At 35.1% G+C, this 17,620-nt stretch overlaps 1 protein-coding gene across 2 annotated transcripts in view; it reads left to right on the top strand.

Moving 5' to 3' along the window:
- Window positions 1-9,647: 9,647 nt before the first annotated feature.
- znf804a (zinc finger protein 804A) overlaps window positions 9,648-17,620 on the top strand; it is a 72,682-nt gene continuing 64,709 nt past the window's right edge. For both annotated transcript variants that reach the window (XM_088930545.1, XM_088930544.1), the window contains exon 1: window positions 9,648-10,059. In XM_088930545.1, the coding sequence (XP_088786671.1) occupies window positions 9,949-10,059 (111 nt within the window). In that variant the 5' untranslated portion in view covers window positions 9,648-9,948. The remainder of the gene's footprint in view (window positions 10,060-17,620) is intronic.

Raw genomic sequence — 17,620 nt, forward strand, 5'->3', positions numbered from 1 at the left:
AAATAAAGTGGTCAGAAAATGCATGGATGGATAAATAGCATTTGTTCCTTGGACTTGTATCTTTTCACTAGCAGAGGGAGAGAAAGATTCAATTCTTCACATTGTTATTTAAGTACACATAATATCTCTATCTTGTTACCACTTGGTAAGGAAACGTATAACACATCATACTGTACATGAATGAATCAACAGGAAATTAGAAATAAGAAAATCTACAGTTTACAATTTGGTCCTGCAAATTTGTTTCTTTTCTCTCTTTATCTCTTCCATTTTTAAAATCCTAGCAGGATTTCTTTTTGCATACATCAAATAATCTTGCTGATCTCTATTGCAGCACAAATTTATCAGGACCTAGTTAGCATGCCCTTTAGGGAGATTGTGTGAGTGCCACAAGCTGGAGGCAGTTTTAGACAAGAGAGGGTAAGATGGGTGGATGACTATATAACTGTATAATGTTTTTCCTGCCTAGTCCCTAGACTGCTGACCTTGCTGACTAAATGGACAGACTCCTGGACAGTTCCAATGTAGATCCAGTTGATCAATTTTGAAACAAGGACATTCTTTTTCTCAAATAGGATGGGAGTGGTACCCACAATTAGGAAATTGTAAATACACATCAATTCTTAAAAAGTGTGACAAAACTAACCCAAGAAACACTAGACCAATCAGTCTAGCTTCTCTTTCTGATACAATTGTGAAAACAATAGTGAAAATTAAACACAGAATATTTACACAACAATGTGGTTTAAAAATATGTGGATTCAGAAGGGGAAGGTCATGTTGTTTGTATGAAGAATTCAAGTATGTTAAACAAGTAATTGATAACACTAAACAATCTGACATGGATTTACATAAGTCTTTTCAGGGTCTTCGCTTTTGGTCTCTTAACTCTTAAAAGGTTAACATTCAAAGCAATAGAAATACAAGGCAACATATTAACAAGATCCAATAACTGGTTAACAATCAAGTTAATCATCTGAAACGGCTACAGCCCTTAAATCAGTAACTGGTCATCAAAGGACCTACACAGAATAACACCCTTTTCTATAAGGAACAAATTAACTGATGCCAGCCCAACCTTGGTTTAATAAACCTTTCTGACCCACATAAGGTCTGTGTCATACTGGTCTTTCCATTTCCCTTCCACTCTGAAACCTAACCTAACTGGCTTATCCTGTTTTGCCAAGGATCTCAAAAACCAATACCAACATCTCTGACACAGAAGCAGTTAGTTTACTGTTTCGGTCTCTTAACCTCTTATTTTGTCTCATTTGAATCCTCAACCCTTTGACCACAGACACTTTTTCTCACTACAAGACTTTACCAATCTATTCCTTTAGCAAAGGCAGACAACCTCTCCTGTGTGTTGAGCCTTTTTTCAAAAGAATCTGATGACCATCAGCTGGATTCTATTCTTCTAACCGCTTTGTAGTTAAAATGCTCCAGTTTCTTCTCTCTAGAGAGTCCAAACGTGCCCTCTTGTTGGTTAAACCAGTATGTAAATGTTGGAAACAAATAATTCACTTTAAAATACAATTAACAGCCATTAAATCTTTCCTAGATGCTATTAGAGTAAAACTTACACATTAGTATAAGAATATTATCAACCATACCTATTTCAAATATCATAATTGTGATTATTATACATTATGTAAATCTTTATTTTGTTTAAAAGAATATCGTCAGGATATGTTGTTCTATAGTGTAACTGAAGAAAATAAATGAGAATCTTTATACACCCACCACTCACTGTATAAATCTACATACATTTTTGCTACAATGAGGTCACGAAACGTTCTTTCAGGACCCTATGCAGACAGCACAATCCGGAGAGGAGTGAGAAAACACGGGGAAAAAGTCGAGTATAGGGACTGGAAGGAAAACTGGGGGGCGTGTTCAAGGTGTGCTGGGGGGTGTGTCTGAGACAAACAAGTCCAAGGGAGTCCGTAGCAAATCCAAGAATGTTCCAATGTCCAAAACCGGGAGATCCATCCTGACAAACAAACAGAGTTAAAAGCCGGAGCGGGATCCGGCAGAGGGTCGGGGGAATAAAAGGAGGTAACGGGACCAGACGTTCCAGTACCGCACCCAGATGGTCAGGACGCCATTGTGAAGCCGATGCCATCGAGCCGCCCCTGGACTCGTTGGAAGGCGGGCTTCCGGGCGTCCATCTTCCAAAGCTGAGCCCAGATTGGCAGGAATGTCTGGCTTTTATAGGACGGGGGGCAGGAACTGGAGGCAGGTGCAGGAGAGTACAAAACTAGGAAGGGCTGGAGCGTCCTTAAGAGGAGGGGTTTACAAGTGTGACAAATGATGAATGGATGGTTTTTCACCATTCAAAGTCATTTTCACTACAGCAAAGGTGTTTCCTTTTATAGCTGTTTTGCTTACAATTATTTTTATCATAGACCACACTCTTTATTTTAAACTGTATTCCTATAACATGTTGCTTCCTGTGTTATAACAGCAAAGAAAATAAGAAAAGCTTGCCTCCAGGCTGTAAAATGTGAAAAGGTTGAAAGGGGGAGCAGTTGATAGATTTTTGTGCTGGACAAACGTTGAGTAACCCCCTGACTATACTCAACCAATTATGTAGTAAATATATACAAATACTGTACATCACTAGTAACATGACCCACATTGGAACCTGTGATCATAGAGTTCGGATACCATTCAGAGAACTGGTCATGAAGCAAAAGAAAAGTAAAGTAAGAGGTATCTTGAAGATAATAATAGAACACCTTTAGACAAGGATAGGGAAATGGCCAATGCATTAAATTAACATTTCATTTAGGTTTTTACCAAGGAAGCACCATGACTCAGACTGCAGGAGCACAATCCATGACTCCACAGCCTGTAACTCTTAACACGTATAAACCTTATATACAGTATATATATTAACCTTGTTGTGCCTGTGGAGCCTTCTTTGGGCTCCTTCTTCTTCACACACCCCAAGAAGGCACCACAGCCAAAACATTGTGTTTCTTTTCTTCTCTTTTCAGCCTGGAATAAACCTTTACTTGTTCCTTTGCAGCCTACACATGCTGACGCATCTACCTACTTGAACTACTGTAAGTTATAGTATATTAACATTTTCAGAAGATTTTAAAAAGTTGCTACAGGAAGTAGGAAGGTAATTGGAATATGAATATGCTTAATGTTACATCAGGGGTGAGAGCAGCACAGCTCAGGAGACAGGAAGCCTCTGGCTGGCCCCATGCGAATGCTTGTTTGTTCACCTGGCTGACTTTCTATCAGGAAGCCAATCACCCATTCAATCAAGTAATTAATCAGCCGTTTTAAGGTCTTTTTTAAGGTCCCTAAACTGATGTTCTGAAATTGAGCTTCTAAGAACCAGCAGGAACTTTGTGCTCATTTGCCAACTGCAATAAACCTGACTAGATTCCAAAGCACTAATCTAGCAGAGATTCATTTTCTTAATTTTTTCTCTGACAGAAAACTACTAAAATGAAAAACCCTTAGATGTTTTACATCTTCTTCCAATAAAAATGAGAAACTGAACATTAGATTAATTAAAATTGCATACTTTAGCTTATAGAATGTTATGTTAAAGTTGTGCAATGTATACTATCCAATTTAGAATATTGCAACAATTTTATAATGTGGTTCTGCTACCACTTTAAAAAAAAATTCTACTGCTCTGCAGTCAGTCCATAGAAAAGTAATAACACTACCATCCATCCATTTTGTGAACTGCTTTATCCAGTACATGGTCACAACAAGATATGTCTCTGATTAATACCAAGGAATGACAGTTTCTCATTTTGGAATAAATGCCAAGCAATATCACAAATGCACTAAAACAGTGAAACATGGTAGTGGCAGTGGCAGATTATAAGTTTATCTACCGTCCTTCCATGATACAAAGCTGAGCTCTAAACAGAATGTGAACCCAGTCTGGTGAATTATAACATTAAAATAGAGATGAGTGTACTGAAGTCTATGAACACAGCAGATTTGAGAAAGCAACAGATTAATGGTTCATGAGCCGGTACTTGAATCTCTTACAGAAGGATGAATTAAATTAGATCTGAGTCTGTTACAGACAAACCCATTAAAATAGTACCTAAGTGTCTGGTATGGCCAGGACTCTGTTGATTTGGGGTGTAAGTTCAGTGGAGTTATACAGTATAAAGAGAGGAGTGAAAGCCCATTGACACAACACATAAAGCACACAGAACCCTCCAGCACATCCGCCCCCTCATTATTATCTGTGAGCACCAATCTCACTATTCTTTACCCTCAACAGTTGAAAGTCTAAAAATGAAGAAATGGAATGACAAACGTTCTGTATTGAATTTCATACCAGTTATTCAGAAACTACAGTAAAAATAATATTTTTTGTTATTTGTTTCCATACGATACATACAGTACATATGGCTAGTGTAAAAAAAAACTCAGCTTTATAAAAAAAAATCATTTTTTATTTCACTCATAGCAGTTAACCAGGGTCATCAATAATATACTGTACACCTTGCTGAAAGCAATTATTCACGGCATTTCGATTCAGATTTTATTAAAATGCTGCTATTTAAAAAATCCTGTATTGGTGAAAAAGTGTATCACATAATAACCATGTGTTTAAAAAAGTAATTCTACTGTATATCACTGAAAAAATTTGTTAAGGCAACAACATTTTGCAGTTTTTGACTCACTTTAGATAAATGCTAAAAGTTCTTCGGTCTGTAAGAATGAATGCAATGATAAATGCCCATCAAATATTTTCACTAATACATTGAAGAAAAAAAATTCCATTTCCCAAACGTATTCATCCATTTTCTAACAGCTTTGTCCAATTCAGGGCTGCAGGTGAGCCAGAGCCTATCCTGGCAAGCAACTGGCACAAGGCAAGATACACCCTGGATGGGACACCAGTCCATCGCAGGACACACACAGACACAAACACAAAGACAAACACACACCAAGACCAATTTTCCCAGAAGCCAATAAACCTAGCAGTACGATTTTGGACTGTGTGAGGAAAGTGGAGCACCAAGAGGAAACCTACATGAACATAGGGAGAACATACAAACTCTACACAGATAGCAGCCTAAGACACTGAACCCAGGACAACAGCCCTGCAAGACAGCAATGCTAACCACTGAACCACTTGTTATGTGTCCAAAGAAAAATAATTCTGTAGTGTACTGTATATACAGTGTAATACTCTTATACATTCAATGATTTAATAGATTACAAGTATACAAGTTAATTATAAGCACTATCAAATTGTGCAGCTCATACTACTAATACTACTCACACACAACTCTTAGATCCCGGATTCAGTTCTGGGTCAGTTCTCCATCTGTATGGAGTTTCTACTCATGTCTACATGGATTTTCTCTGTGTGCTACAGTTTCCTCCTGCCTTTCCAATGGCTAGCTGTTTTACTTGGCTTCTAGATCGTGCTTGCATGGGCTTTGCATTAGGATGGTGTCCTGTCCAGTGCTCAAGCACTGAAAGCCATCAATCCTAACCATTGCGCCACTGAGCCATGTCCTCTGATTGATATTTCATTGTTTATGTTGAAGAACTACACTGCGTTGACTTTGTCAGTGCTTTGGAGGATTCTGAATACTTGGAGCAGATCCTGTCTTTGTCTTCCCTGTTCAAGACTAAAAATGTTTGGTTCTTTCAGCCTGTCAGAGTTGGACTTTCCTTTAAGTTCTGAAATGCATCTGGTTGCTCTTCTCCTGACTGATTCCACAACAGCAGTATCTCAGGTATGGTGTGGTTTCTGGGAAATGTACAGTATTAGGGACAAAATCATCACTGCTCCTACAGTATCTTCTGCTGCTAAATTGTACTTCTCTGGTACAATCTACACTGGAGCTTCCATGGTTTAAAACCTACAAAGATCAAAATGCTAGGCAATGGGAGCCTGATGTTTTTCCTTGCAAAACTGCATACAGAGGAGTTAAATGAAGTTCTACTGTATCTTGCAAATATTTCTCCAACACTGTGATTTCATCTTTACTATTTTTTCTACCTAGCAGATTCACCGAATTCTATAAAATGTTTAAGCCTTACTTCCCTGACTGTTTCTTTCTTTGAATTTTTACTTCCACTCAACTTCTTTTCAAGGCTGAGTTGCAGGGAATAGGGAATGTTTTTGATTGCCTTTCATCTGTCGAAGGCTTCAGGGTTTTCACTGTATACAGTATCTGAATTGTGTTTTATTACTAACAACAAATTCACATCTGTTGCAGTAATTCCTCCATAGCTTTTACTGACTGCAAGATGCCTCAGCATTGCTTAAGCAGACTGGTTTCCAAATACTGGAAGCTGTCTGAAGTGTAAACCTGCGGTGATTCTGTGCAGCTTCATTTTCATTCTCTTTCCGTTGGTATACTCTTTAATGACTATTCTCTGTCCTTTTTGTTTTATCATGCATGAAACTTTTCAACCCACAACTCCCCACCCTCCTTTACTTTTGTGTAGTAATTTTTTCTAGGATTTGGAAAAAGAAAGAAAATGACCAACATATACTGTAGTACTATATGCAGTACCTTTTGTTTTTTTAGACAGTGTATTTTAAATTTAGTATTGTTGTATTTTTGCAGAGCTGAACAAACATAAATAATAGAAGTTGAAGCTACTGATTGTATTGGAAAAAACAATAAGTCATTATCAAGTTGTCAAATATGACATTTTCTTTAACATTTCTGCTGTTTAAAACTACACACTACGTTCAATTGAGATTTATGGATACCAATGTCTAAATACTGCTTTATTAAATACTGCTTTATTATAGTGCTTACTATAAATCTCATAAATAGTCATTTATAACTTATAATTCAGCTTCTTTCATTTTTATAACAAAGTACAAAAAAGCAATGTACTGTATATACAGTAGTTCTATGTCAATTTTAATATTTTCATGTGGTTTAAAAGTATTCTGGATTTCTCAACCTACTCCTCTTCCAAATATGGCATTTAAATTAGCATAATGTGAAAGATAATCCAAATAATAGTGAAACATGACAATGTGAATGTGTTACTTCATATTTGTAATTGTAATTTTAGACATTAATAACTGAGTAGTACTGCTTTCAATCCTCCACCAAATTTGCAAAAGCCTCTTTTTAATAATATAATCCTAATTTTGGTTATAGGAAACTCTCAATTTTTTTCATAGGGCCAAAAGGACAAAGAAGACCCTTAAGTAAATGATTGCTTTAGGTTATCAGCATGTACTTTAGAATTGGCTAATACATATGTATATATACAGTATACAGTATGTTTTGACACTATATCTTTTTCTTTGTTTTATTTTTTTTGCTATAATGTCATAATCCATTCTGTGACTTGTTTATAAATTGTATCCCCTCCCTAATTTTGCTTTATTTAATAATTAAACCTGACCTTTGCCAAGAGTTATTAGTTATTAGTTAATAGTTATTACAATTCTAATTTCAATTAATGTTGTTTATTTAACTGTATTTAGCTAATAACAACCATTATCTTTTAACTCTCTATATATGTTCATCTGAAAAACAGCCTTAACCCTTGATCTTTAATTGAGTCATTCTAACAAAACATAAATAGCACCATTTATGTGGTGTTAGATTCATTTATGTTGATGACAGGAAACTCAATTATTTGTGAACAATTTCTCTCCCGTCCTGTGTCATTAACTGAAGTGTTAATAATAGTGTACTGCAATTTAGCATATTAATTACTCTAAATAAAATAACTATATCACAATGTAGTGAATTTTCAATAAAAGCAAGTTAACTCTGTATATACATATGTTCAGCGTGTTAGATGAATGAGAATGAGGAATGAGAGTGGTATTACAACGATATAAAAATAATTTGCAAGTAAATTATAGCAGCTTGCAGCAGTTCTCATAAAACAATATTAAATTATTACGATTTCAGGGATTTTCAGACAGCTTTATTATTTTTTCAGTAGATTATGAATGATATTTTTTAAACTTTAAATATAAATACAAAATGGTTAACCTCTGGTGTTCACCAGGGTTTCATTTGGGGGCCTTATTATTCAGTCATTACATACTGTACAGCCACTGCAGCAGTGTACTGTACTTACAGTAAATTAAATTGTTTCCATTTCAACAGAAATTTAAATATGTGCTCCATCTGACACTGACCTAGCTGTACAGTATGTCTCACAGCAGGTTTTGGATTCAGCAAAATTTTGAATTCTTGACTAAACCGCCTTAAGACTGAAGAAATGGTTCTTGAATCTAGACACCAGCTGAGCAGAATGAAAATGTTTATCTGGTTATTGATGGAGCTCAGGTCAAAAGAAGTTCTGAGGTCAGAAACTTCACTTTCTGTAGTTGTTCTGGATGTTTTTAAGATTCTTTTTTTACTCCATAGTGGTTACATGTCTGAAATCCTGCATTATTGTATATTATGCCAGAAGGTTTGTTTCAGCCTTTATCTCCTCCACAATCAATTTCTATCATGCTTTCCTCCTTCTATTTTCTCCAATATACTAGACAAACTTCAATGTATTCAAAATTCTGCATTGAGAGTCTTAACTTAATCTATAACCATTCTCTGTTCTAGCATCTCTTCATTGGCTGCCTGTGAAATTCAGGGTTGATTTTGACATTTTGTTGCTTAGTTACAAGGAATTAAATGGTGTGCCTCCTTTCTACATCAGGGATTTGGTCTATACTTACATCCCTGGCCGCTCTTCAGGTACTTTGAGCCAAAATTCACGCTGCATACTTACAGAATAATTTTACACCAAATCAATCAGAGGTAATCAATAGTTTTAAATGACATTTTAAAAATACTTGATTCTGATATTTGCTCAGAGTTCTCTTTTACTTCCTTTTATTTTACTGTAGTTAATGTATTATACAACACTTTGTTTCTGGCAGTATTTTAAAATATAACAAATACGAGATGTGCCTGTTAAACTACTAAGTTATGTTAACAGCAATTTACACAAAAGTAATTATCAAGCTTTAAGATTAATGCCCTTAATCAACACATTCAAAGACAACTATTTATAGAAGAGCTTAACCTTTAATTAAGACATTTCTATTAAGACAGGTGGCAAATGCTGTTAACACTGGCATACTGCTGTTCACACTGAAATGACTTTTATTATAGAAGGTAGCAGTCTTAGGAAGAGAAAATATATTTTGTTTTATCAGGCATACATCTTACTCAGATTAAGACAATTAAAATAATTGGAGGTAAAGCAGCATACAGTATATCTTTGTAATAATACCCATGACTCCCGTTATGCATGCATATGCCTGTCAGCTGCAGGCTCCTTACCTGATCCTCTGATTTCTAGCAGTTCATATGGCTGCTGCTACCACAGCTACTTGCAGTAGCCTGCTGCATCCTGGTTGGCTCGTGAGTGGGGCTGACTCAGTAGATCTGGAGAGGCAGTGTGTGACAGATGTACTTCTCCTACAGCCCTTGCTGTCAGACTAGTGGCTTCTTGCCATTGGCTCAGTGCATTGGACCAGCAACAGTGTACTCTATAATGCTATGCCTGTTTGTGCCACAGTGAACATCAGAATTCTTTCAGCAGGAGAAGCTAGCAGCGAGCGGAGCTGCACTTCAGGCAGAGCTGAGTGAGGCAAGCTGAACGTTCTGCTGCCGAAGCCAGTGGAGGAAAGCCAGAGCTGTTTTCATAGTGGACTGAATGAGGAAATCAACAAAAGCCGTGAATGGCTCAGCTCAGCTGCTACCTAATGATGCCTGACCACTTTGGAAATGAGAAGAGTTCTTGGGGACAAAAATAAAGATTTTCCCACTTGATTCTTGAGTAAAGCACTTATCAATACCCTTACAAAACAAAAGGGTAATGCAGTTCTTCTGATCACTGGAGTTTACACAGCCTAGAATTTGGGACATACTTTTTCCTTTTCGTTTGCTTCTTGTCTGGCTGAACTGTGTGCACTCTGTGCATGGAAGCTGTGGGTCCCATATGGCTTGTTATTATATTGTCATCAGCTCCACACACCTCAGCAATGGTCACTTTCGAAACATCAAGGGAGTTTTCAGGGGCCCGCTCAGCAAGAATGGAAACAAGACCTTGGTAATTATTAGTATTTTTACTTATGTGCACATTATTTACAGTACATTCTATTCCAATGATGTATGTAAAAAAGTCTTACAAAGCTAGATGCAAAAGCTGTTAGTTATTACAGATTTAACTCAAACACTGAAAACTGCCTGTTTTGAAACTGTATAAAAGAGTTAGAAATTCACTTTATACACAGTTGCAGTGCTACTTTGTCATACTAAATGTATGATGATATTATCACAGATGGGAAGAATAAGAAGTGTTCCAACCAGTGACTGTAGGTCAATCTAGGACAGATGGATTTGGGAGATTATAATCCACATATACAAAATCTGATTTGAATTTTTTCCCCAATGTTCTCAGATCCACAGTAATCATGCTTATAAGGGTTTAACCCCTAGGATATCTTATTATGCTTCTGTTGAGAACTCTGGAGCAGATAAGCATGGATTCTCTGTCACTATACCATAAATCTAACATTTACCCTTTTTAACTGGTGAACACATATCTGGCACAAGATGAAAGCAAAGGAATGAGATAGAATATAATGTTCATTTTTTAAGTTCTTTGTTTCCTTAAAGAATGAGTTTAAATGTAATTTTGTTGTTTTTTGGTTTGGGAAGAAAAGTCTTAATCTAATGTTCAATTTATGTTTCCCAATAGATTTATGAACCTGAAGAAACTTCATAGTACTCCTTCTCAAAACCTTTTAAAGTGTTATTGAAAATGTATTGCTTTTTTGCTTATTACACCTCATTCTGAGCATCATAATTTCTTTCTAGATGAATGTGCCCTTATAAGAATTAAATATTTGTTTTGCATGAAAAATGTATGTTCTCCTGAGTGGAACAAATCCTGAGTGCACTTTATAAATCTAAAATCTGTGGTTAAAGATTAACACACTGTATCTCAAGCATTTGACAGTATGGTGGTTAAAAAGCAACAAATCGTTTCCAGTCAATAGAAACAAAATGCCTAAAATCCACGTAGCAACTAGCTAAGAATAATTATGTGAATCAGTCCAGCTCTTACTGAAATAACTCCAAGTTATTTTATTATTATTGCTGTAACCCTGATGTCATTTAACCTAAAATTAAGGAGGCTAGCAGGCATGAGAGTGGTTGTTACTTCCAATTTCACAGAGATCCATAATAAATATATGTGCCTGGCTTCAAGTTGTATATTGCGGTTGTAAATCTTTTGTCCGTAGAGTGTGCTGTACAGAACAGCAGAATGTAACATTTAAAGAGCTTTAGTTTGAGTATAAGCAGAGGAAGCCTTTCAGGTTCAGAAATATTTCTTTTAAAAAGCTTCGGTTACAGAAAATCTTTACATAAAAACTGATAAACTGACACCTGAGTGTAAGTTCTAACCTTTAACATCAACTTAGAAATCTTATCAATATACAGTACAGTATAATAATTTGAAAAAAGACAATTGTGAGAAACAAGATAGCAGCAGTATGCTATATTGATATTATCAAGCATAACAGCAATCCTATTCTTCACATAAGCTAAATAGTCAATGTCCATTTATTCCCATAATTAAAGACACTTGTACTCTGATAATTGTTATGTCAAAAAATACAGCCTGGAATCACCTGTTGAATAAAAACATACTAACCTTTGTTTTTGCACTCCAAAAGGTAACAACCGAAATTCTCACTTGCGCAAACAATTAAAAAACAAATATGTTGTCTCAGACAAATAGTCATCTTTTTCAATTAAACATTCTATGTATTTTTGTAATTATTCTTAGTGTTAAATTATTTTTAGCCTGGATTGTGAACATATTGGATTATAGCAATATTGTTCTTAAATCTGATGAAGGTTTTTATTTTCTCAGGCAATGTTCATTGTGGTTCAGTGAAAGGAAAACAAAAGGAAATCTACTGGCACCTTAAAGGGGAACTAAGCCTTCCCAGCTTAGCGCAGCATCACATGAAAGGTTTCAAACTGTTATCATTAGCAAAAGATTTAATTTCATGCAGTGTGGCTGCTGAGCTTGCAAGACTCAAAGCAGACCCCAAACAACTAGGGAGTTGTTGTACTAAGCAGCTGAAAATGCAAAGGCAGCCAGCACAGAAAATACAGTGTCTTTACAAGCTTCGTTTTTAAAGAAATTTGTTACATGTAGAAAATATGACTGTAAAGAAATTATCCATTACTGTATGTCACGCTTAAAGACTATACAAGACTATATAGAGCACACTTTGTTTTCTTAAGCAAATTGTGATTACTCCAGTACAATTTTGTATCTGTTAACATCTTATGCTGTCTCACAACAATGGTTAATGGTTAAATTGTAATGTTTAATTAATCATTTAAAATGTTCATGACAGAATTCCATGAAATTTAATGAAAGAATTAGTTATGGCATCACATTGTAATAATTCTCTTTTTGAAGTGCTTAATGTTTGCATTTGTAAAAAGCTATATTTTCAATATACAGTAACATAAGTTTAATATACTGTTATAGGTTTCTCTGCATTCTAGAGATGTTTCATGTTGCTTTGAATAATAACATAAGAACATAAGAAGTTTGAAACAAGAGGTGCCCATTCAGTACATCTAATTTTGGTTCAGTCTGACCCCACATTTTTTCTCATCAGTTTTGATTTTCTTGTGTCACTTTTACATATCATTTGATTTTTTTTCCATTGTTGATTTAATTCTGTTTCTTGTCAAAGTATATTATTATGATGATGTATTGGAACAATTCATCATTGTCACCTGCATCTACTGCATATACATTGTAGGGCTAAAGCCAGAATCATCATATGCACAGCTAATTTGTAATACAAAGAGTATCCTGCCTCCTTCAAAACCCAGCTTCAACACTACATGAATTAACTTGTAAAGACAGTATAAGTATCTTTGATTTAACTCCTCTAGAGTTTGCTTGCTTGTCAGTGTGTAAATGTGAAAGGATCAATTGAGCATGAAAATAGAACACTGCTGGCAAAGGATTTCTAAAGAGTTTTGTTACACTGGAAAGTTTTCAGTAACTTCAGTGACCTATTGTAACTGATCAGTTACAATATCTTGTAATGCATTCACCCAAATACATTTTTTCTTACTAGAGTAGCTGTTTGAATAGCAATTATAAAAGTCTGGAATGAGAATTGTCCTAGTAGAAAATTCCATGCTTTTTTTCAGCATGGAATAAACCTATTACTTGTTCCTTTGACAAAATACAATAACAGATGTTTCAGGAATAGAAGAAAAACCAGAATTTCACCTTAAGCATACAATACTTTGAAATTTCAAATTCGGTGATGCAATTGTTTAAACCAGTTGTCTTATTCAGAACAAGAACAGCGATGATTGCAAAGGTTTTATACCAATCTCTGAAGACCAGTTCAGCGCAACCTATTTACTATTCTCAAAAAAACAAACATCTCAACTGTTGTGTTAGTGAAACTGATCAACTCCCCTTATTGGCTGCTCTTTTTCATTTCATCTGGAAAGGATACACTTGTCATTAATCTTCAGACTGTACTCCTGCACAGAGTACATGCATTCCTGACTTTATGACAAGAGACACACAAAGAAAAAGACATGCTTTGATTTATGAGCTCTACAGTTAGATACATAGGAGTGTAAAACTCCAACACCTCCCTAGTATTTTTCAGTTAACGCAGTGCAAGGGCTTTTTAGCCTGAATACAAACCTTTGCATAATTTACAACATGCTGTATTCTCAATGGTCTGGCTGTCAGGAGTAGTAGAGTAGCACACATCTGAATCACTAACATCTTGTCTGTTTAAATGGCTGTTTCTTCCTCAGAATTTATTTTCTACTAATTGCGAGCTGTGCTGCGAAGGGATGAAGGGGCGAGCGAAGAGTGCCTCGCAATGTGTGAATGCAGACTGATCACAGAGAAATTTGATAAAGTCAGCCTTCTGCTTTACTGCAATGATTTTCTAACTGCCATAGTCAGGGGTTTATTGCTTTTTGAAGAAGAAGTGTGTGATTATACAGCTGTTATGCCCCAATCAAACAGATACCATTTTATAGATTCAGAGTTTAACAGCTGAGGTATACGAAACCACCGTTTTGAATTCTGTCCATATTAATTATTTGACTACAAAGTCATTCAAATGTGTTGAAAAGGCAGTGAATTGCAATTTCTCTCAACACCCCTACCCTTCACAAATGTAATCAATGATATACAGTAAAGTGTTTTTATTTATTTGTAGTATTTTACCATATTACAAACGAGACAGGTCAGTACTTCAGACATACTTTTTTTGCACACATACAGTATGCACTATGACCAGGTAAAGAAAATAGCTCCTAGTTCCAATCACTCATTTCAACCTGGAGAACCTTTTCACTCTATTCACTCAGGATAAATGTTGCACATGCTAATTTAAAGCTGTCAGTGCCTGCCAGCCTCTCTTAGCTGTTAGAATATCACTGTTTAATTTGCATAACCCTGCATGTTGTTTCAGGAATGTTGCATGAATTTGACATTATACAATTATTCCTATATATTATAATCAAAGCAAAGTTATTTTGGAAGAAACTTGAAAAATAACATCTTGCAAACAGAATTGTAATATCAGTTAAAGACAGACTTGTTACACCGAGTGAGGTTTGAAGGTGTTTCCACAATGGACCACATTGTTTGTGTTCGCATTTTTCACGTTTTTGAGGGCACTATGCTTAAGTGAAAACTGTTAGCTGGGTAAAACGTTTATGATTTTGAGTTATTTGATGTTATTTCATTAATGTCCCTTAATGTACATATATACAGTAATATTTATTTTGCATCATAATGGTCAGTTCTTGAAAAGAATAAAAATAGCCACTGTATTTAAAATCAGACAGAAAATAATATGTTTTAAGATGTGGCTTAGTGTTCACACAGTAGTGAAAACCCAAAGGGTATGTCTCATTCACACTATTCTTTCCATGAAAACATTCATCTAAATAAACAGTGTATTTATGAGTCACAAAGCTACAGCTTTACTGTTTCCAGCTCTTGGATTTTTGGTCTTGTACAAAGCATGAAATTAAAATTGTATTTCAGAGCATAAGTGAATAGAATTGACTGTATAATGCATTTTAAGTTGCAAGAATTTTTTTTTTACTCCTTTTTGTATTTAACATATTTTAAAGAATATTGGATACTGCATCTTTTTAGGTTAATGTTTTGGTTTTATGTGGCATAAGCATAAACCACAAACTTGTTAAAAATATTTGTTTACTGTTTGAGCTTTTTGTGCATTAAATCCTTCATAGCAGGCGTAACACAAAATAGGCATTGTAACAAAATATTTGGGAAGTCTCCTATCACCTTCATTTTATTCTTCATGTAGACAGCCCAAAATGAATCTTGATAGAGAATATCCTTATTGCAATTGTGTGCAGTACATCAGTAGCTTGTAACTGGTTGACACGATACCTTTAATTGAAGTATATTTTTAATAGATCTTCCGAGGTTTTATTTTTCAATTATTTATTTGCTTTCACTCACCATATTCCTGAAGAGACTAAATTTGACTTTGATTTCTGCCAGAAGCAATTGTTTACTTTGCCATGGTAGTTTTCTTAAATCCTTTTTAATCTTGAAAGAATTAAGGGTACAACTACCGTAATTGTAGTTTCAGCATTCTTGTTTTATTAATTAATTGCAACAAACAAACGTGAAAATATAATGTTATACATATATATTATTACATTCATACAAACATTGTTCTACATAAAAAGAAGAGCAGATATTGAATTCTTGACTGGAATTTAACTAGTCTGCTTGATTAATAATTGACCGATGAGGATAATATTATAATGTAGAATATTTGACATGACTTTAAAGACAGATTAGATTCTTTGACCCAAACCTTTTACCTCAACCTTTGTGAGGCTAATCAAAGATGACATATTTTATATTTGAAGAAGAAATGTATTTAAACAAAATAATTGCATAAGAAATTATTCTTACCTGAATATTTACAAGAGGGCTCTTGCTGGTGAGATAATTTGCCCAACATTCATATGTTCTTCATGTTGATTACTGTGGTATTTTACAGTATATACATTTCTGTGTGGCTTTTCATGAGTTAGAAAAGACAAATCAAATTATATTATATAAGATGTCTAAAAAACAATGTGTGTTTTATATAGAAACAATTGTAAGAATGTAGTCTTTGTGAAGGCAAAAGAACCATGAAGAAAAAATACATGCATATAGTGCAACTATTTGCTTTCATCATATATAACTGCACTACAGGTCAAATTAACAGTTAGTACTGTATGTGGCATAATATAAAAATAGGCTGTAGAGAATCTGAGATATTGGGGTTTTATGTACATTGGTGTTCCTGCCATATGCTTCCGTAATCAGGTTCAAAAAATATTTTCATTTTGTAGGTATATAAAGCTATATACTATATACTATAGCTTTATAGTACAGCAGTTTCTAAAAGCAAATGCCAAAGTTCTGACTTTACTTTAATTGTGCACAGGGTAGAACTCCTGAAAAAAAGGCTGGAAGATGTGAAATCTGAAACTGTAGGTCTTTTCACATTAGACATCATTTCAGAACAGGTTATACAAAACCCATGAGAAATGCAATGGAAATGTTCATTCAAAGTTGTTAATTATCCATGTCTCATCACATTCAATTTCTTGGCATGATGCAATGCAATTACCATATTAAAGTTAGAGAACTCTTAATCCCAGATCATATAAATGTGCTTCTGTTGCGTGGAGTGTCGTGACACATCATGCCGTTTCTAAAACAAATAATGAGCATATGAAAGCACTTCTTACTCAAGAATACACTGAACTCATGAAGGCAAATTTCCATTAAGGTGCTAGGCCAGTTAAAGAGTAGGAAGCAGCGAGATGTATTTTCTTAATTAGAAGAGCATATCAATAAACTTTTCCAAGGTGTGACATCGAGAATATGTATTTGACAATAGACTGAAATATTTTGAGCATTGTACATATAGTACTGTATGTGCAATGAAATACTTGGAGAGTTTCCTCCAAGACAATCAGTCCCTGAGCAGATCATGGGGTTGGAAAAGCTGCAATCAGGGAACCCCTTCGGCTGTAGTTGTGCCATAAATTCCCTCTGAAATGTAAGCATATTTAGGATAGTTGAGATCATTGTGTTTAGAATAGGAACAGTTAGCTCAGGAAGACCACAAGAGGTGCTGGTGTTTACAGCTGAGCTCCAGCTAGTGCAGACAGCTCCTGCACTGCAAAGCAGGGCCAGATTGTGGACACAATCATTTAGAATCACCTGACACTTCACCATTGTCACTGAAAGTGATGCTCACAGTTTTTTGGTATAACAGTCATTTTAAAATACACCTTGCTTGCAGCAGCCATAATTAGTCTTGTTGAATGAAAATCTCCGGGTTAGAATATTTTTACAGTAAAGGCCATATAAAATGCGTTTAAATAGACTTCTCTTATTGCCTTCTGATTTTGTAATAAAACTCAATGCTGCAGTGTTAAAGGGATAGTTTATATACAGCAATCTGAAATGTACCGATTTCAATATTTTACTTCAATTTTAAGATTGTGATGTGAATTTGTTTATTGTAGTTCTCCCC

Source organism: Atractosteus spatula, chromosome 13 (assembly GCF_055471065.1).
Source record: "Atractosteus spatula isolate fAtrSpa1 chromosome 13, fAtrSpa1.hap1, whole genome shotgun sequence".
Classification (NCBI taxonomy): Eukaryota; Metazoa; Chordata; class Actinopteri; order Semionotiformes; family Lepisosteidae; genus Atractosteus; species Atractosteus spatula.